The following is a 23,098-nucleotide window of genomic DNA, read 5'->3' as shown; positions in this document are numbered from 1 at the left end:
CGAGGCGAGGCGGACGCGGTGGTCTGATGGCCCGATCCGCGGCGAAAAACGGCCGAAAAAAGCAGACGCGACCGCGGTTTGCTATAACGCTACTGACCACTAGTTGAGCAACTTACACAGTATAGCTTTAAGTAAAAGTACCAGTACTGCCATGTAGAAATACTCTGTTACAAGTAAAAGTCTGTAATTAAAAATGTACTTGAGTAAAAGTACAAATGTATTTGTATCAAAATCAAAATGTACTTAAAGTACCAAAAGTAAAAGTAACCCCAACCCTTATGCAGAGTGTGATCGCAAGCTTGTAGAGCTCACAATCTATACATTGTGAGCTTGTCATTATGAGCTGCTATTTTCAAATGGCCGTAATGTATATAGGGCTGAAGATTAATTAATAAACTAGTAGTACGGTAATAAAATAGTAGGTTTTATAATAATTATCAAAATCTACTTTAGTAACTAAAGTTTTCAAATACATTTATTTGAGTAAAAGTACAATATTTGGATCCAAGATGTAGTGGAGTAGAAGTAAAAGTATTGGAAATTGGAAATACTCAAGTACAAATAACTCAAGTGTACTTAATTAAGTAAATGTACTTAGTTACTTTAAACCACTGATGCTTTTACTGTAGTGCAAAAGCTACATTGCCTGCATACAGGGCTCCTCCCACGGTCACAAAATTCCTGGAAATATTTAGAAATTATTATAACAAAAGTTTTTCCAGGCCTGGAAAAAGGTTTGGAATGAATCTTAATGTCTGTGGAAATGTTTCAGTATAGGCTCTGTCGGGTGGAAACCTCATTTGTACATACTGTAACTGTTACTTTTCAGGATTCAAATTCCAAAATTGCTCAAAACACGTAGCTTGGAACCTTACGGGTCCTTTTGGTTCCACTTGTCCATTTGTATTAAATTAACACTGAGGACTTAATGTGTCGATTATGGTCCCAGATATCAAAAATGATATCAAACGTGTGTCTCTAACTAACCTAATGCATATCAAACTGGGGATTCAAATGGTTGAGAATCAGTGAGTGACTCATCTAACTGTCTAGCACACTGTATAGCAGGGTTCCCCAGGGGCTACTGTCTGGCCCACACCAACCCCAGTAATAATGGTGAGCAGCAACAACACTAGTATATCGTCGTTGTCGGGTGGAAATCTTGTATCTCCAAATTTGTACTCTCTTTCCCAAATCATACAAGGCCGTCGCACAAAAGTAGTGAAAACAGCCGATCTACAAGGCAAGCACACAACGCCTCGCGGTGCGAGGCGTTGTGTGCTTGCCTTGTAGATCGGCTGTTTTCAGTAGTTTAAATCATTTTTAAAATGATACATGCAAAACGAACGGGTTTGGACATACAAGATTTTCAACCGACAACGACGATATCTGAACTGTCGCTGGAGTAGCGGGAACGCCACCGTCGCCCCCTGCAAAGTTGTGGCCCTCAGCTTGGTACCCTAGACATAAGTCGGCCCGTGGGGAAAACCAATTGGGGAACCCTGCTGTATAGGAAGGTTTGTACTGTACTCCTCGTATGGATTATACATCTTCCAGTGATTAGAAGTGGGCGCAGTTTATTATACTGGAATGAAGAACGAAGCCATTCTGATTATTCATGGCCATGTCTCCTGTTCTAGGTGCTTGTTTTTATTGCCATGCAAGTATTTGATAATTGAATTGTGGGGTTTGCCAAGTGTGCTCTCTCCACAGTGAGCCGGGTCATGTGTGCCAACTTCAGTGAGTAAATGAAGATGGGGGGAGGGGGGGGGGGGGGCTAATTGGCTAATGCAGTTAATAACATCTGAATGGTGATGGATGACCGGTGCCCTTGTCTTGCTGAGTTCTCAGGAGGACAACAAATTGGTGGCATTAATGACCACAGTTAAAACGGCTCAGGTCAAAGCTGATTACCTTTACCCTCGTGAACCTTAGCATCCCTATTCTGGGGCGCACATTTGGTGAAAATAGCATTTAACTTTTTTTGGAAAAATACTTTTAAATAATTCAACTAGCCGATCTACATCGACAAGCTTGTAGAACTATTTGAGCAACGTTTTTCAAAATATTGAAGAAAAAAAAAAGGAAAACAAGATTAGGGCGTAAGATAGGGCCCCTGGTGTATTTGCCTATGCTACTTTATATGTGGACGGTATGTAATAAAATCTATTGCATTTTTCCTAGTTATTCTTAAATTATTTTGCGTGTCTGCGTGTGAATGCGTGCAACACATGAACCAAGAACTGATCCATCCACCCGTATTCCAAACACATGCACATCCCAAATTATGCTGTAAATTCAGAGAGAGCGTTGTGACTGATTAAAGGCAATTGGTGGCTGCGATTAGAGGCAAGGTCCCGCTGTTAGATCACACTGCATGAAACCACCATAATCCCACATTAATTCCCCTCTCCACATGATCATTACAGTAAGGATAGTAGTATGCAGGAATAGTACATTCAGTTAACTTAGATTGATCTTAACGAGGGGAGGAAGCACAGGAAAGGTCCTTTACAGAGATCATGGGCGATTTATGTGTATGACAAATAAACCCCCTTTTTTTGTGTGGCCGCCCTCGAAATAGCTTTTCATCAAATCCTGCAGCAGCTTGTCTAAATGATGGATAACAGAAGAGCTACTGTAGTTCTCCCCCTAGAGTGTCTCCCTGGCTGAGGCCGTTTTTCTTTTCTTTGTTCCCCTTCTCCTCGCAGATGCAGATCTACCTGTACAACTCGGACGACTTCGACAGCCTCGCCGCCGCCATAAAGGAGAGACGCATCATCGCTGCGATGGCAGTCTTCTTTGAGGTACGGTACGGTATGACATGACAGGCGTCATGTGATGTGACTAGGCCTGAAGGCATGTGGTGGAAGATATACTCAGATGTTGGGAGCATTACCACAACATATTGTTAAGAGTATAAGTCCTGCGTTCTGATTTACTTACTGTAAGTCAAAGAAGAAAAGTAAAAGTATTATGCAGAATTAACACTTCAGAATCATATAATTATTATATATGTTTATTGATAAATAAATGCTACGGTACTATTATTATTTTGTAATAATAATTTGATTCATCATTAAAGGGATAATTCACCCAAAAAAACGATTATTCACCCCATGGAGACTTGAATTCATGGATTATATATATATATATATATATATATATATATATATATATATATATATATATATATATATATACACACATACATACTTAGTTACTGTACAACCACTGCCTGAAGGGAAGGAGGCTAGCAGTCACTCAGGCGCGCAGCGGTGTCTGATTGATTGTTCTCTTGAGCCGCACGACTGCTCTGTTTCTGTTCCTGCTCTCTAGTTACCTGCATGTCCTCTGTTCGTTGAACACACACCGTTTCCCTGCACCTCCAGCATTGACCGGTGGTGGAAGAAGTTTTTTTTTTACTCAAGTAAAAGCAATGCAGAAATTGTCCAGAATTCAACATTTACTTGGGTAAAGTTACAAATGTATTGGTATCAAAAGTAGAAAGTACTCATTATGCTGCAGAACGTCCCATTTCACAAGTGTATTCAAATGTATGAAAATAGCAGATTCATAAGCTCACAAGTGAGCTTATGAATCGGCTATTTTCAAATGGACGAAATGTATTTAGGGCTGAAGTGGTTCATGTACTGTATGTTTCATATCAAAATCTACAAAGTAACTACTGTTGTAGACTAAACATTTCTAATAAATATAGTGGAGTAAAAGTACAATATTTGTCTCTGAGCTGTAGAGGTAAAGGTATAGAAAATCGGAATTGCTTCATTAAATTAAAAGTACTCCAAAATAACTCGTCAAGTACAGTGCAAATCAGGTCTGTTTCACTAAGCATAGAGGGTCTAAGGGACTAAGTGGTTCTGAAGTGATCTGGCGTATCTTTTCAAATGGGGGTCCGCGGGCTGACAGGTGTCAATTTGGGGGTCCTTGGCACGAAAAGGTTTGAGAAGCACTGGTGTAGTGTGTACAACGATCCTTCACTATGGATTCAACTCTAGAAACTAGTTGGCCATCAGCTCTTGTTTACTGACAACGCCAGTGCTAGCCTGTGTGGCTGTTGATTAGAATGACTGGCAGTTTGTTGCGTACTACTGTATATACCTGCACACAGCCTCCTACACACACATATTCCCAATGTCCTACTTAGAGAACAAGACTGGCCAAAACGGCGCTGGGACGCGGGGACCGGTCCTCTTTTTTGCTCAACATTAACCCATTTAGAACGGGTACACATTACTGTGTATCATTATTCTATGCTGTAACTATTGAAAAATAGCAGATATACAAGCGAGCTTGTAGATCTGCTATTTTTGAAAAATCGTGAAAATTAGAATTTTCACCCGATTCTATAAGTGTCTTTTGAATCCTTCTAAGATTTTTTGAAAAACCTATGTGTTTCTGTGTCAGCAATCTGGCCAGCCATCGTCAAAGAAAAGGTCCTTTTCACTTAAATGGAGCTCAGTTAGTCTGTTCTTGAAAGACTACTATGTCAGTGGTTCTCAAACCTTTTCATGTGAAGGACCCCCAAAATGATATTTATTTGGCCACGGACCCCATTCCCAAAATATCTAGTTCCAGGGACCACCCAGAAGCAAAATTTGAGTTACAAACGTTCGCTTTGAAAATACATATGTTCAAAGATTTGCACACATTTTCACGACTTTTTCAAAAATAGCAGATCTACAAGCTCGCAGCGCGGCACTCGGTGCCGCGCTGTGAGCTTGTGTATCTGCTATTTTTCACTGGTTAATACATTCAATAATTCTAGGCCTGAATTGGTTAATTTAGGTCAGACGGACGAGAATAATTGCGTGGGAGTGAATGCTGAATGTGGATAATACGAACACCTTAGAGGCCATTAACAGGCCCTCTGGGAGCACAAAAACAACCTCTCCTCATTGATTAGATATGGTAAATCTGTGCCAACCGTGTGAAAGAGAGTGTGTGTGTGTGTGTGTGCGTGCCCATTTAAAAAACAACTCTCGCACTGTAAACTGCAATTCAGCGCATTGCGCCGCGGCGGTGCTAATTGCGGTAAGCGATAGGGCTGTCAGGACCCAGCGGAGGCATTTAGGTCCTTCATACACACACGCGGTCCGTCACTGTCTGGATGGAAGCCCTACATTAGGAACACCTGTGTCCCCATTCCGGCGTCCTCCTCCTCTTGCTTTGAGAAATGACCCGCGCCTATACAGTACACTGATAAAGCTTGAATATTACCATACAATGCCTTGCCTGTTGTCGTTTGCAGAGAGGTGTTTTGGTATAATGGAAACAGGAAGTCTAGCAGGGAGCATGAACCTGGGACCTGCAGTATAGTAATTATATCCTGGTTCATCATACTAAGGGAATAGCTCACACAGAAGGAACGTTTTTGGGCGTGAAAAGTGGGACAATCCGTGAGTGGTCATCAATTTTCATGGGGGGGGGGGGGGGGGGGGGGTTAAATGGCTTGTTTTAGTTCAAAAAGAGTTTTGCTTTTTTTTAACGCCGCAAGTTCAAAAGACACACAGAGACCCGGGAACTGTTTCAAGAAACAAAATTCATCATAATCACACTATCACATTATAGTTCTTTGAGACACACATACAGGCTGCCATTGTTTTATTCGGGTGAAAACAGCGCAGCTTTATTTTGTCTATAGCTCAATATTATGGTGAAGTATTGTAGTGCAGGTAATTGAAACAATCCCCTATTTTGTGCAAATTGAAAACGGGACCGCCAAATATTGTCCAAACTTTCCACAATTCTGCCAATAATAATCATATAATTTGAGACACACATCCGAGTTTTTGCCGGGGCCAAACAATGAATCACGTGACGTTGATCCCCTTCCCCTATTGGCTCATACTAAGACATGACGTATGTATGTGTATCCAGAAGAATAACCTACTTACTAAGGAAAATATGAGGGTAAACCAAGCCCCCGGAACCCTGGGGGCGCCCTGAAACAAAATGGACATGGTGGCCGTTTGAGGTACTGCAGTTGGGGCTTCTATTCATGAACCTCATGAACGCGCATCTAGGCTTCTTTGTATTGACGCGCGTTCATACCGGAAGTGCTCGTTCATGAATTAGAGCCCCAGCGCGTCCATGAACACAAACTATGACGCAAAATGCGTCACAGAAGCCAAATAGAAGCCCCACTACGTCACGTTTCAGAGGTACGTTTCAGAAGTACGCTTCATGCGCTGGGTGAGCAACTCAATGCAAGTGGACGGGCGGGGGTATCCGGTGTCCTCTCTATTCTTATTATAACTCTATGGGCTAAACAGTGAGGAATCGACAACTATAAAAAAACGTATCACGGTCAGAGGTGATGGGTATGGAAACAAATTAAATGTACTTCTTAAAATAAATTCATCATGCCTGTTGCTAAGGTATGGCAACATGACTGGTGCAAGACACCAGTCATGTTGCCATACTGTACTGCCATACTGTACTGCCATACTGTACTGACGCCTCTAGATTAAGGTGCTGCACTGGAAGCATTATTTTCCACAACAGCGAGCTAGGACAGAGATGGGGGGGACGGCGACAAAAACAATGAGGACATAGATGGTGGCTGCATGGCGGTGAACTCTTTGGGGACACGGCGGTGACGAGAAAGGAGGTTTATGGGGGATAGCAGCGGAGGAAGTGTTCGCTCTCTGATTGGGTTTTCTCCTCTGCCATAATGGCTCCCTGAGGACACGGAGGGGCCAACAGAGCAGCGCCTGCAGCTACTGCTGCTTTCACTGCCGTTGCTACTAAACTACTATGAGGGCTAATAATAACAGAAGCAATGTGATTGACCATATTCAACACTGCCACCATTGCTCTTTACTTCATAATGTGTGGAGTTAGAGCAAAGTGACTGGGGGTGGGGTGTGAACGTGGTCAATTCTCAGTGGTGGAAAGTAACCAAGTACTGTACTTAAGTAAAATTTGTGAGGTAATTGCACTTTGAGCTTTAAAAATTGTCTTTAGCTCTAAGCACAGAACACTCCAGAGGAGCCTTGGCGTGTACCTAACCCAAGCTTTGTACTGTGACTAAGAGACAGTGGTGTAAAGTAACATTTACTCAAGTATGTAGTTTTACGGTACTTTTACTTTACTGGAGTATTTCAAAATTTCTGTTCCTTTTACTTCTACTCCACTACATTTAAGAGGCAAATATTATACTTTTACTCCACTACAATAATTTGAAAACGTTAGTTACTAGCTACAGTAGTTACTTTGTAGATTTTGTTACAAAACATACATTAACCACTTCAGCCCCATTTACAGTAGATCTGCAGTTTTTATACATTTTATCATTTGAAAACTTGTTTAATGGGGCATTCTGCATAATGAGTACTTTCTACTGTTGGTGCTATAAGTACATTTTGATACCAATACTTGTACCTTTACTGTGATCATGGTTTATTTACCATAGAAATATTTGTTCTGCTGTTAGTGATTTTCTCTGCATTGTGTTAACTTCTGTGACCACATAGATTTGTGATATTTCTGTTTTCCTGCAGTTGGGACAGAAAGACAATCCATCTGTGGATCCCATCATCGAAGGACTGAAAAGAGTGGTGCACCATGGTACGTAACGGAAGAACAAAGAATGGTTCTCAACCTCTGGGCCAGGGGCCCACTGGTGTTTTGCGAGGGTATTCCATGGGCCCCCTAAATAATTGGCAAAATACTACGATTCTAATGATGATATATAATTGATAAATATGCATAGATCATGGAAGGCGACAAGCGATCTGTGCAAATGGGCTATTAATATATTCATTAATATTCAAATATATACTGTATGTAAAAAGTAATTGTATTTTTTCTTTAAAACCTTGAAAATGAGTTATTGTGATATATAGCAACTTGAAGAATACTACTTTTGTTCCCCTGATCGAAGCCGCAACACAATCAGTTGATTGTGCTTTAAATATGCTCTAATGCTCTAAAAATGCACACAGCCCACCCATCTGACAACGGGTTGGCCGGAACACAAGTGGGTCCAGAAACAGTTGAGAACCATCATAATCTATTTTGTTGATGCAGGGATTTGTTTTGGTTCAGAGTGTCGGAAGATTTTCCTTCTATTCTGTTATATTATTTACTGTACTACTAAAACCAAGTATTCAACTGGAAACCACTAAGCATGTTGTTGGTGCATCTTTTGGGATGTTTCTGAGGTTGATTTGAGGCGACGGTGCCTGTGGGAAACAAAACATGGAACCCTCATCTGGTCATCCCTTCCACTCTTTTAAGACACTTAACCTTAGCTTTCATGTTTTAATCCCCAAGTGAAAGTGGTGAGAAGACAAGCCCGCAAACAACAGTTTGACATCAAAAGGGAAGTGAAATATGCAAAGACAGTACCATCCACCCCCATCCATGGAGCTAGACTAGATGAAACATGAGCAATTATTGCCTCTGAGCCTCATTTAGTCAACACATTTCAAACCCACAAGACAGAGCCATAGTTCCCCACATACTCCCCATAGGCCACAGCTGTCAGAGTGCTGGCAGTTAAAACTATTACCTTATGAGGTATTGTCTCACATCGGATGCCACTGCATGGCCCGGGTGTCACTGCGAGCATGAGTTATTATGCCTTGTCACCCCGCTATAGACGTTTATGCAGATCGTTTGCAGCATTTCTGTTTTGTGGCCGCGGGAACATGGCAGCTCTGTTTACACGGACACTTGTGACTAGTTTTATAAGCTGCCACTGACATAGATGGGGATGTGTTAAAATGGTAGGAGAATAAAGCAAAAGCATATGGCCATAAACTGATCGCTCGTTAACTTGGGGCTGGTAAATCTGGCAAACCCAGCACTTTTCTTCGTCGAGGAGCGCTCTCCCATTTAGCATTTTACTCCCTGATCTCGGAAGATGGAAATGGGGGGATGGCTTAATGGAGGCTGGCTGGCCTCGTGCTAGTGCGTGATGTAGAACGGTTGACATGGTTCTTTTCTTTTTTGGTTTGTTTTTTTGGAGGAGGAGCGTAGGGGTGGGTGGTTCGTGTTAGAAAACGGCATCGCTCTCTGCTGAAGGGGAGCTTTGGTGTGGTGGGTGCGGTTTGTTTTTCGGGGTGATGGAAGCCTCTTCCTGGCTGGCTTTGCCTCCTCCTCCGCCTCTGTTTAGGGTGGTGGTGGGTTTTCCACTAGCTCGTTAACCGCGGCCATCCATCCGTCACCATGTCGGCGGCCCATGAGCGATAGGGCACGTACGCTGTCTGAAAGACGGGGGAGAGAAGAGAAGAGGCGGTGAATACTGAAACGGGCACAGATGAGGCACGCCAAGCAGCTTTTTGGTCTCTTCCTAGTCCTCGCTGGCCTGTCTAAATACACACCACCACCACCACCACCACACCCCAAAGCAGTGCTGTGTGAGGACACTGTCAACTGTGTTTTTAGATAAGGACATATTGGGCATGTGATTGATGCCGTTGGATTGGAGAATGAGATCCCTGCTCGGTGATATTCCACGAGGGTTTGTGTGCCTATCTGCCTCTGTAAGGGCTGGCGTGACACACTCACTCACCGACGGACGGACATGAGCTGCAGGTTTTCATAGTAACTGTGACCTGGCGGTCGCAATAAACTATTTCAAATGAATGGTATAAACAGCCTCAAATTAATGGTATAAACACTCTCAAATTAAAAGTATAAACAATCTCAAATTAATGGTATAGATCAGTAGTTCTCAAACTTCAAGGACCCTGACATTTACACTTATTAGCCCACGGACCTCCATTTGAAAATGTATGCCAGGGACCCAGGGATAAGAGAAGATTTTTACGGCTCTAACTGTGATTTTCAACCATGTTCATTTCAAGGACACCCATTTAATGGCATTTCCATCTCTGGGACCCCAATTTATATCGGGTCCATTTGGTTCCATTTTGTACACTCTTGAGTTACAGACCCATAAGAGTCCATTTGGTTCAGACCCCCTGGAACTCCCTCAAGGACCTCTAGGGGTCTCCGACTCCCCGGACCCCACTTTGAGAACCAATGGTATAAATAATCTCAAATTAAAGGCACTAAATGGTGCATTTATCCAAGGTGCTTTACATAGATTGTGCATTACATTCACCCATTCGCACACACATTCATACACCGATGGCGGAGGAAACCATGGTTGTAAGGCACCAACCTGCTCATCGGGAACAATTAGGGGTTCAGAGTCTTGCTCAAGGACACCTCGACATTAACTCTGGGGGAGCCCGGGATCGAACTGGGAACCTTGCGGTTGCCATGAGGCCATTCTACCCCTGAGCCACTGCCGCCCGACAATAGATGTTGTCTTCTTATTGTTTCGTTTTACACCATCTTTCGCATGCCGATTCACAGACAACAAACCAGATCCTTGGATCTGTTATTTGGATCTCTCTCTCGCTGACCACAAACCAGAACTCTAAAGCTACGGTACCATCAGATCATTAGCTGTCAAAGCAAAGCATTTATATCTGATTCGCCTTTCCTCTCCTCTCTCAACAACCAGCAAAACAGATGCCAAACTGTCAGCCAAACAGATGCCAAGCGGAAGCGGGGGCAGGGGCGTCACACCAAATTCTGGGCCCTGGGTACAAGGATTCACTGCGGGCCCCCCATGAATGTTAACTATTGAAAAATAGCAGATATACAAGCTCACAGCGCGGCACCGAGTGCCGCGCTGCGAGCTTGTAGATCTGCTATTTTTGAAAAATCGTGAAAATGTGTGCAAGAAACCTATGTCAAGGACCCCCGAGATGATATGTATTTGGCCATGGACCCCGATCTCAAAATATCTAGTTCCAGGGACCCCCCAGAAGCAAAATTTGAGTTAGAAATGTTCGCTTAAAAAATACATATGTTCAAAGATTTTCACACATTTTCACAACTTTTCAAAAATAGCAGATCTACAAGCTCGCAGCGCGGCACTCGGTGCCGCGCTGTGAGCTTGTATATCTGCTATTTTTCCATAGATAAAGTTATTAGGGCCCCTCCACCTTGGGCCCCCCAGTAACTCAGTCCCACTTTCCTACCCCTTGTGACGCCCCTGGCGGGGGGGGGGGGGTAGACTTTTAAGATGCTGCCAGCATCATCCCTCCAATAAAGCTTTTAGGGTAGCGCCATATAAACGTCACTTGATTGAGCTGAATGGAAGTACCTCGTAAAAGTATAACTCAAGGTTCGCAGGGAGTTTGAGCGATGATTTAAATCGGCGTCAGTGACGAGGTCTGGCTGACAGTGTTGACTGTTGGAAGAGACTGAGAGACGGTGGTTTAAAAATATGTTTTTCACACTTTTAGAGCTTATCTGTGGTAATCATATGGGCATTCCTAACACTACATGCCAAACAAATAGAAAATAATCCATTTGTGTGTATTTGTATATCAAATGTCCCTAAATAGCCCATTCTTAATTATTTCCTGTGAACAGAAATGTGCTGCGTGATGACATAGACAGGTCTTCTTGAATATAAATGAACCTTGATTAATGATTAGATTCACCTGTTTGATTCCCATTGCTGCACATTCCTCCAAACACAGCTGATTTTAATTACAGAGCCTTCATTTTGAATCTCATTCAAGATGACGTCCAAACTATGTACACATATGTAATCATTATAAACTTCTGTAATCTGTAAACATTATAGATTGGAATAATAAGCAACTTGGTAACAAAAACATTCTGTACAACTGGCCCACTGGCCTTGTCCCTCTGCCTGCCATTTGCAGGCTAATGTAAGCTACAAACACAAACATTGGGGACACGTGAGCCGTCCCATCGCCTGAAGGGCTGGTCCCTTCTGATTGGTTGAGAAACAGACAGGCTTGCGTTTCAGACTGAAACTTCAAAATAAAATGCCCAAAAAAGCCATTTCACTAGGTCTTTAACTGTCTTGTGTGTTGTTTGTCCCCGTGCAGAGAAGGAGACCTTCCTCAGGTCGTTCATCCTGAGGGATTTGCTCCCGTCGTCGCTGGACACTTATTACCGCTACACGGGCTCTCTGACCACCCCGCCCTGCAGCAAGGTGGTGGAGTGGATCATCTTCTCCAGGCCTGTGTATCTGTCACACTCACAGGTATACCTGCACAGTTGCACATGCACGTGTGTGTGTGTGTGTGCGCGCGCACATGCACACGCACGCACACACACACACACACTAGGGCATTCACCAAATATTAGAATATTCAAATATCAAAGTCACTATTCGACGTTGTTCACCGAAGTTGAATATTCGCTTATTTTTATTTTTTTATTGTTTTCTCTTTAAAAAATATATAGTTTATAAAGCTTGGCTAGATAGGAAGTGATAAGAATGAGTTGTCAATGCCCCTGGTGGATGAATTTGTTAAGCTCTATACCAGGGATTCTCAAACCTTTTTAGGCTGTGACCCCCAAAATAAACATATTTGAACTGGGGACCCCCACCCTGACAAGCACTTGGAATTGTAGGTATTACATTTAATGTGACTCTGTTCCACAGATAAATATTGTGAAAATAGCAGATCTACATGCTCACAACGCCTCGCAACGTGAGGCGTTGTGAGCATGTAGATCGGCTGTTTTCACAATGTTCGCCTCTTGCTTACTTAATATTTGACAGTTTGGCCAGTCCTGTCGAATATTCGACTATTCGGATACTTTGAGGTCGAATAATTCGAATACTAAAAATCACTATTCGTGAATGCCCTAGCACACACACACACACACACACACACACACACACACACACACACACACACACACACACACACGGGGCTCTCACGATTACAAATTTAAGTTGATGATCAGTTGTCACATAGATAATTGCGATTGATTGTGCTTTTGTTATTGAGCATTTGGAACATATGAATACATTTATATTCACAAGTTGCACGTTCAGATATGACAAATAACTTAATTTACTCACACAATTTTATACTTTAGAAAAAAGTTAAAATAACGGAAATAGCTGATCTACAAAGTGATGTGTTGTAAGCTTCTAGATCTGCTATTTTTGTAGATCTACTATTGTAGATCTGCTATTTTTGGAAATTGTTTGAAAATGTATGAACCTTTTTCAACATGGAAACAATTATGACGATTATCATGATTATAAAAAAATATTGCGATTATCTAAACAAAAAATATCGATTATCTCAAATAATTGCGATCAGGGGATGGTTGTGACAGGCCTGCACACACACACACACACACACACACACACACACACACACACACACACACACACACACACAAGCTAAATTCACTCTAAACATACAGTACATGAATGCATACACACACACAGGCACGCACACACACACACACACACACACACACACACACACACACACACACACACACACACACACACACACACACACACACACACAATGTGTGGACCCATTTTGCACAGATCGCTTGCCGCCTTCCATTGTCTATGCATAAGCTATTTTCCCCTCCTCTGCCTCACCTCCTCCTGTCTCTTCACCTCCCTCACTCCTCTGCATATAAACCTTAACTGCCTATATAGTGGATGATTAAGCAGGACAGTGTGGCCAATTACTGGTGTTTTGAATGATGGTGGGCGTGTGTGATGGCTCTGATACATGCATCATGCTATTGGTCATGCAGTGACAGTAACTGCAAGTCTTTTCAATTTAACCCACTTAGGCCTAGGATTATTGAATTTAACTATTGAAAAATAGCAGATATACAAGCTCACAGCGCGGCACCGAGTGCCGCGCTGCGAGCTTGTAGATCTGCTATTTTTGAAAAAGTCTTGAAAATGTGTGCGAATATATGTATATTTAAAGCGAACGTTTGTAACTCAAATTTCAAGCTTCTGGGTGGTCCCCGGAACGAAATATTTTGAGATGGGGGTCCATGGCCAAATACATATCATTTTGGGGGTCCCTCACATGAAAAGGTTTGAGAACCACTGACATAGTAGTCTCTCAAGAACAGACTAACTGAGCTCCAGTTAACTCCTTCTCTGCCAGGCGACTTTTAGAGCAACTTTCTCACTATGGAGTTCCCTGCCAAGCGACTTTGGGCGACTTTTACTTAGAAAAAAAAAAAAAAAAAAAATATATTTTTTTATTTTTTTTTGGACCCAATTAAATCTAGTGAACATGATTTCAATCGCGATTTTGCCTGTTCCACCCCCCAAACAAACCCATCTTTCAAACATGGCAGCCATTTTTGTTTACATCTGAAGAAAACATTATGGCTGATAAATCATGAATGCCTGAACGGATTTCCAAATTTTTTTTTTTGTTTGAAAGCTGTGAACAGCCTGCACAAACATGGTGCATGATCTGTGCATGGGCGTGCATGATCTGTGCACAATAAATTACATGGGAGTCTATGGAGGCTTCTGGCACTAGTGCCACTCGAGGGGCATTTTTAATTGGCAGGGAACGAGTTAAGTGAAAAGGACCTTTTCTTTGACGATGGCTGGCCAGATAGCTGACATAGAAATATGGGTTTTTCAAAAAATCTTAGAAGGATTCAAAAGACACTTTATAGAATCGGGTCCAAATTCAAATTTTCACGATTTTTCAAAAATAGCAGATCTACAAGCTCGCAGCGCGGCACTCGGTGCCGCGCTGTGAGCTTGTATATCTGCTATTTTTCAATAGTTAAAGCATAAAATAATGATACAAAATAATGTGTACCCGTTCTAAATGGGTTTAAACTGCCTCCGTCCACAAAGAGAGGCCGGCCTTTATGTACGATAAGTGGATGCGTTTCCTCCTGTCGAGAGATGCTGATTGCTTTGACCGTCCGAGATTGTTTCAAACGACAGATGCAAATGTATTTTGAGGTGAATTGTATCCCTCAATGATTTACTGTCTGTCGAATTGCTCTGCAAATGAGCTATTGCAGCAGCACTCACCTATTCACTGTACGACACAGTTTCCTCCCAGCTGGTTGTTGGGGGGGGGGGGGGGGGATTGCTGTTGGGGAGATAATGTATGCCAAACCATGCACTGTGCTTCAGCTGATCTGTGCTTCAGCTGATCCCATCTGTAACGTGCAAGTCATTACAGACGCGCTGCAGGAGATCACTCAATGCGATCGATAGCCACAGATTTGCCCCGTTGAAAAGTTACACCCTTTGCTGTGTGAAGCAAGAACACTGTTTAAGGTTCTCTCCCCTCTGGGTGCCTGACAGTACATCTTTGTGCACGTGGTCTGCTCTCAGCTGCTACAAAGGACCCCAATGTAAGCCATTAGTGCTTTCTTGGGTTTAAATCCTATTAGCAGACCTTGTATCTGAACTGTACTGTCTTGTGCTTTTCCTATGCGAACTGCTAATGAAGTATTCAATCAATCAATCAAAATGCAAGATGTCTGCATGCATTATGTTGTCATAATGGATCTACAAGCTCACTCAATTCAATTCAAAGGAGCTTTTATGGAATTAGAAAACGTACGTTTGCATTACCAAAGCAAGTGTCAAAATATGATAAAAAACAGTTGAAAATGGGGAACGTAATACAGTTGGAGGGGGTACAGCATTGTGTAAACAGAGCTATGTCACATTGCGTAGTCGTATATACTGGGTATAAAGCTTTTTGAAACAAATGGCAGCAACCCTTTTCAAATTTTTCGTACTCAACTTGTGAACCAGTATACGGTACATGTATGATCTATCGAAAACGCGGTGTTCAGACACAAACGCGGTGTTCAGACACAACGCCTCGCAGTGTGAGGCGTTGTGTGCTTGTAGATCTGCTGTTTTGACTACTTTTGTGCGACGGCCTTGTATGATTTGAGAACGTACAAATTTGGAGATACGGGATTTCCACCCGACAACGACGATTTCCACCCGACAACGACGATATACTAGTGTTGTTGCTGCTCTTATACCACCATTATTACTGCGGTTGGTGTGGGCCAGACAGCAGCCCCCCGTGGGCTACAAATGGCCCGCGGGCCACCTATTGGGGAACCCTGCTGTAAAATAACCAACACAATAAGCGTTCCCTTTGTGCGTTCTCCCCCCTGGTTTCCAGCTGGAGGCGTTCTATTCCATCTTCACCACGGAGCAGCAGGACCACGTCAAGTCTGTGGAATACCTGAGGAACAACTACCGCCCGGCGCAGGAGCTGGGCAGCAGGGCGGTCTTCAAGTCCGCTGTGAAGGACGCCTGGCAGAAGGACGTGGCTGACTTCCTGAGGAGTCCCCACGGCACAGAGGCATCCAGAGGTAAGACATAAGCTCTGTTGTGTAAAGCCCGTATCATAGTCGGGTCCGCGGTGGAAGGCTTTACACCGCGGTGTAGTCTTTTCGAGTCTTTTTGAGTCATGAAACTACAACGTTACAACATTCCTCACGGTGGAGAGCTTTCCACCGTGAGTCCCAACACATCTCTCTGTTTTTACAGAGAGATGACAGACAGGCTCTACACCCCGTTCACTGATTGGTCGACCTGAACCGGTCTAGACAGGGTGAAGGACTTCACCGTGGGCCGTGACTATGATGGCCTGCACTTATTTTCTGACTTGAGGTGGAATGCTTTCCACCTCAAATTTGCGGTGGATAGGTCTCCACCGTACACTCTGATACGGGCTTAACATGTCTGTCATCGCCGGGTCACATATCAACCACATGAGTCCTATTTCGGTGGAGAGATGCTGTAGAGCGGTGGTTCTCAACCAGTGCTCCGGGGAGAGTTGGTAACCCAATCGATCCTTATAGATCTTTAACTCTTGAAAGCGTAAAATGAAACCAAATGGACCCGTACCTAAGGGAGTTAAATTATTGTTGAGGTGCTAACCGTTCCTACGTCTTGCTTTGTGTGTTGGTATGTTCTTCTTTCGTGTATCATCGTCCTTGATGATTGGTTGACGACATTTAATTTCACAAGATTCCTTGTTACTTAGGGGAGGCCATGGGGCTGGCTGTCATCTTCTCTCCCTTGCTGACGTCGGCTTAGGCAGGGTTTGAACCACTCACCTTCCGCACGAAGGGCATATGCACTAACCGCTGCACCAACGTCACGTACATATAAATGTAAGAGGTTGAACGCCACCGGTGTAGAGGTAACAGAGGGGTCCACCTACAGACACCTAGGGCAAGGGTTCCCAAACGTTTCAGGCCACAACCCCTCGAGATAATCATATTTGAACTGGGGACCCCCCCACCCGTCAGTCTTGGTTACATTAGCATTACATTACTGAATATAGGCTTTAAGTAGTTAATTTATACTCCCATCATAAGACAGTGTCACTTGCCAGTAAGAACAGATCTTCAACCCAACAGCTTGACAAGCGGTTCTTTTTGGCAAGTGACGCCGTCTTGCGATCAGATTATAAATGGAACTTAAGCTGTAGCTGGCAAAAGCACCTCTGTTGCTTGCTTCCTCTCGAGGTGACACGGCATAATACATTCTGAGAAGACACATAAAATTGCACAACGGAACCTCGGAGAAGAATAGAGGCCCCAGACAGACCCTGGAAACAAAGGTTGATTTATAATTGACTTGGAGGAGAGAATGAACCTGCCGTATTCCACAGCGATCTGTACTCTTTCTTTCAAAAGTGATGGTTATGCTTTCCTAATGGCCAATGATTTCTCCCAACATCACAAACCGACGGCCGCGTCGGCTGGAACAATAGAATACATTGTTAAGCAGTACCTCTCTCTCTCTCTCTCTCTCTCTCTCGCCATCCACGGACTTCTTCATTTACTGCGTTACAATGAATAATTACGCGGCACAACCATGGCAACCATTAAAATGATTGCGTGCTATACCGCAGATGTCTCAGCTGAATGCGAGATGGACCCTTTTCTACTCCTGGTGGCTCACATAAAAAAATGATTCATATAAATGTAAGAGGAGAAAAGTGTGTGTGTGTGTGTGTGTGTGTGTGTGTGTGTGTGTGTGTGTGTGTGTGTGTGTGTGTGTGTGTGTGTGTGTGTGTGTGTGTGTGTGTGTGTGTGTGTGTGTGTGTGTGTGTGTGTGTGCAGGGGCGTCACAAGGGGGGGAAAGTGGGACTGAGTTACTAGGGCCCAAGGTGGAGGGGCCCTAGTAACTTTAGCTATTGAAAAATAGCAGATATACAAGCTCACAGCGCGGCACGCTTGTAGATCTGCTAGTGTGCATTTGTGAAAATGTGTGCAAATCTTTGAATATATGTATTTATATGTGTATATGTATCAAATTTTGCTTCTGGGGGGTCCCTGGAACTAAATATTTTGAGATGGGGGTCCGTGGCCAAATACATTTTTCATTTTGGGGGTCCTTGACATGAAAAAGTTTGAGCACCACTGACATGGAAACATTGGTTTCTTGCACACATTTTCACAATTTTTCAAAAATAGCAGATCTACAAGCACGCAGCGCGGCACTCGGTGCCACACTGTGAGCTTCTATATCTGCTATTTTTGAATCGTTAACATTCATGGGGGGCCTTGTACCCAGAGCCCAGAATTTGGTGTGACGGCCCTGTGCTTGTGCGTGTGCGTGAGCAAGTGAGAGAGAGAGAGAGAGAGAGCATAAGTGGAGAATAATATAGACGGACGTTGGTCTAAAACACTCGTTCTGCCTACCGCCGACATAATGCCACAAAAGCAATTTCACAACTTAATTTGTACGGGTCTATTTTAGCCGTGCGGTATTAATGATGATTGCTGATCTGGCTCCGTCAGATCGCTCTATAACTTCATCACAAGCATTCCAAATCAATTCTCCCCGTCAGAGACATCAACCAGCACCATGTTTTAAAGCAGCAGCAGTTTTCTTTCATTTCTCGGCACAGTCTGTCTCGGCCGGAGCTCCCGTGGTGCCCTGGCAAAGCCAGGCGCTGCAACCCGCACCGATGGAGCCAGAATACCAAACGAGGGCCAAAATGGCATCCGCTCAAAGACAACCAGTGAAAGTAAAGTAGGCCCTATGTCGTGTCCATTTACCACTTAATCTGTGTAATACTTCATTAACCCAGGGTTCCCCCCCCCCCCCAGGGCTGTATGTTGGGTCCGCTCAGCTTTTCCCCCTATATACCAAATGTTTTCGGTGAAAATAGCCGATAATACAGTTTACAGTTTACTGTTTAGGCGCTTTTAATCCAAAGCGACTTACAATAAGCAGATAAAAACTTCACAATAATAAACAAGATTATATGTCAGTACATCAACAACAATATAACAAATGCAAATGAATGTCTATCTAGAAAACAATATAATCAGTCAAGAGAAAAAGGTTCTAAAAAACCTAAAAACAAATGCTAACTAGCTTCATGTATGGTCATTGAGTGTTTCAGTTGTGCTAAGGGTTTAGGTGGAGTCTGAAAAGGTGAGTCTTCAGTCCACGGCGAAAGCTAGCGAGTGAGTCCGTTGTTCTAAGTGCGACAGGGAGTTTATTCCACAACTTTGGGGCCAGGAGGGCAAACTGTCTCGGACGAGTGGATTTTTGCCCTGGGGTTTTTAGCGAGGGTTCTGTCAGCATCCCTGTGTCATCCCTGTGTGCGCATATCATAATAAGCGCACACCACGTGCCGATATGATGTGTTGTGAAGAGAAGTCCAGTGCGCTTCAGGCAGTAATGGGGCTCGTTTTGGTGCTCAACAGGGAGAACTTGAATCAGAGAATACTATCTGGGCACTTCAGGAGAAACTACCCACAGTGGTGTAAAGTAACTAAGTAGATTTACTTAAGGTATGTACTGTACTTACAGTACAGTTACAATACAATTTTTAGGTACTTTTACTTTTCTGGAATATTTCCAATTTTCTGTACTTTTACTTCTAAGCCACTACATTTCGGATCCAAATATTCTACTTTTACTCCACTACATTTATTTGAGCACTTTAGTTACTTATTAGATTTTGATTATTATTGCAACACATATACATTTTGGTCAGTTGAAAATAGCCGATCGACAAGCTCAACAATTGTGTGCTTGTAGATCTGCAATTTTGAAATGGCACATTCTGCACAATGAGTACTTTCTACTTTTGGTACTTTAAGTACGTGAATTCACATGAAGTAAGTTATTCTGTACCTCGAGATAGATTAACTTAGGCGTACTTGGAAGAATTTAAGTTTGCGGAAGCAGATTTACTGTACAGAAACTGACTTAATGACGATATTTGTGGGAAGTATAATATTCGCCTATTTCTGAATTCTTCTTTTCTTTTTTTTTCTTTTTACTCTGAAACAATTTCCGAGCAAGCATTCCATACGAGACCGTAGGAGCTATGGGCTAACTCACTTTCAATTTGAACCATCTGCTGAGGCAGGGAATGCAACTGAAGTTTGTTATACGTTTCAAATGTAAATTCGTTGTTAGCCACTGAAGATGGGAACATACTGTATTGTCTAATGCGTACGTGGGTAATAATACTACCAGTTAATTTGTTTCACTATGACTATTCAGGAGTGGTGGAAAGTAACTAAGTGCATTCACTCAAGTACAGTGTACCCCAATTTTGGGGTACTTTTACTTTGCTGTAGTATTTCCAATTTCTATACTATACTCTACATCTCTAGGCAAATATTGTACTTTTACTCCACTACAATTATTTGAAAACTTTAGTTACTAGTTACTTTTTATATTTAGAATATTATTACAAAACATGCATAACCCCCTTAATTATCCTATTTAAAATGTTTCTATGAAAAAAAATAGCTGATCTACAAGCTCATAACACATTGTGATGCGACACAGTAGCCCCGTTTACATGCACGTTCTAATCGTATTAAAAACAAGATTTTAGATAAACCCGATCTAATTCTGCATGTATACACCTAAATAAACCCGATCAAAACCAACACGATTTAGATTCTGATCGGATGCAGAGGGGTGGTTTAGACTTTTTTACGACCCAATCAAAAGGAAAATCCTTCCATGTATACACCTAACCCGATTAGAATGTGACATGTTCTTTCAGCAAAGCACGTGAAGCATATTGCTGATGAGCGCGACAGAGACAGAGGGGAGAGAGAGAGGTTAACACACCGACCCAAAAACTTCACGAGCGCAAACTCACTAAATGGACCTGTAGGCCTACTGTACGTGTGGTGTGTGAGTGTGAGAGACAAAGAGAAATAATCTAGCGCAACTGGACGCTACCCTGTCCCGTTCATCTATCCTCCTGTCGAGTCCTGTGCGTCTTTTACCAGGTCAGATTGACCTGACCACTAACTAATTGTCTTCTTGCGATCATAAATAACCTAAGACACCACCAGCAAAATATCCTTTATGCTATTAGACATATCCTTCATCAGATAAATAATATTTAAAGGGGACTGGGTTAAGGGGATATAAGAGTCGATTTTAAAATGTTTATTATCGTGAATGCACTTGTCCATGAAGCCTATTATGTTCTATGGGCCGTCGGGCGCAAATATGGATTGTGACGTGATGATGATTATAATAATGATAGCTACATGCAGTGGTGGAAAAAGTAGTCTACTACATTTTTCAACTTGAGTAAAGGTATCAATTCTGCAACGCAGAACTACTCCATTACAAGTAAAAGTCCAGAATTCAGAATGTACTTGAGTAAAAGTGCGAAAGTATTGGCATCAAAATGTACTTAAAGTACCAAAAGTAAAAGTACAAAATGTTTGAAAATAGCAGATCTACAAGCTCACGACGCACCGCGATGCAACGCGTTTTGAGCTTGTAGATCGGCTATTTTCAAATAGCCATGGTAAAAAGTAGGGCTAAAGTGTTTTATGTATGTTTTATAATATTATTTATCATTTATATCTGCAAAGTAACTGAACTAGTTTTCAAATAAATGTAGTGGAGTAAAAGTACAATATTTGGATCCCAGATGTAGTGGAGTAGAAGTAAAAGCATTGGAAATTGGAAATACTCAAGTAAAGTACAAATACCTCAAAATTTTAAGTAAATGTAGGCTACTTAGTTATTTTACACCACTGCCTACATGTATACAGAACAACGCACATCCCCAATAATCTAATTAAAAGAGCATTGCAGCTTTTTTTTCTCACTTTGGTGGGGCTGTGCATTTGCATTAGGCTCCATTATTATTACTATTATTAGATACAGGGAAATGCAATCACAAAACGATTTAAAAGTGGGCACATGTAAACACCAGATCGGATTGATCTCACCCCATGTAAACACTTGATCCAATACCTTCAATCGGGTTTATTTAGATCAGATTGGAATGAGGCTGTCATGTATACGGGGCTAGTGTGAACTTTTAGATCTGCTATTTTCAAAACATTTAGTACTTTTACTTTACTTTTTACTTTTTGATGCAAATACTATTGTACTTTAACTCAAGTACATTTTTAATTCCCGACTTTATTTGTAACAGAGCATTTCTACACTGCAGTATTCATACTTTTACTTAAGTTAGTTGAGTACTTTGTCCACCACTGGGCATAAAGACTGCTACTAGTGATTCTAATGCACTGACTGAGGTCGTCTTCTGAAGAAGACGGGAGGAAACCTATCCCGTCGTGCCACTTTAATAATGCATTTAAAAATCTGTTGGAACAGCACAAAATGTGAACGTATAGCACAAGCTTCAAACCTGTCTTTTTTCCGCCCGCTGTGAGCAGATTTTTGATGTATCTGTTGGCGCGGATAGTGTGCTGCTAAATGACGGTGACAACAACAACAGCGGTGATGATAACGATGATGGCGGGTGTGAAAATTATAACGCCTACGGCTTTGCAAGTAAATGACTCTGGAGTTATCGAAGCTGACAAAGGACATCCATTGAGCCATGCTGCGCCTCACACACCTGTCACACCTTATCAACACCTTGCCTCCGCGCTGACGGTCGTTCTTTTCTGCTCGTCTCCCTCGCCGTTTCTCCCCTCATCCCCCACCACCAGTGTTGATTTTGACAGGGATGTTTTATTTAGCTTTAGTCATAGTCTTTTAGTAGAACAAAGGGGGGAGTCTAAGGGGCAGCTAACACAGGGATGCTGACAGAACCCTCGCTAAAAACCCCAGGACAACGATCCACTCGTCCTAGACTCTTCGCCCTCCTTGCTCCCAAACTGTGGAATAAACTCACAGTCCCACTTAACAGTAGAACGGCTGACTCACTCCCTAGCCTCTGCCGTGGTCTGAAGACTCACCTCTTCAGACTCCAGCTTGGCCCATAGCATTTACTGTAGCACT

At 42.6% G+C, this 23,098-nt stretch overlaps 1 protein-coding gene across 1 annotated transcript in view; it reads left to right on the top strand.

The window, feature by feature from the left end:
- Window positions 1-23,098, top strand: part of LOC308286475 (receptor-type tyrosine-protein phosphatase gamma-like) — a 187,532-nt gene that overhangs the window by 114,545 nt on the left and 49,889 nt on the right. The window contains exons 5-8 of the mRNA XM_080727510.1: window positions 2,712-2,807; window positions 7,527-7,593; window positions 11,916-12,073; window positions 15,999-16,191. Of these exons, the coding sequence (XP_080583636.1) occupies window positions 2,712-2,807; window positions 7,527-7,593; window positions 11,916-12,073; window positions 15,999-16,191 (514 nt within the window). The remainder of the gene's footprint in view (window positions 1-2,711; window positions 2,808-7,526; window positions 7,594-11,915; window positions 12,074-15,998; window positions 16,192-23,098) is intronic.

The sequence above is a fragment of the Nannobrachium achirus genome, assembly GCF_963921795.1.
Source record: "Nannobrachium achirus genome assembly, chromosome: 6".
In the NCBI taxonomy this organism is placed as follows: Eukaryota; Metazoa; Chordata; class Actinopteri; order Myctophiformes; family Myctophidae; genus Nannobrachium; species Nannobrachium achirus.
This window is presented reverse-complemented; position numbering and strand designations above follow the sequence as displayed.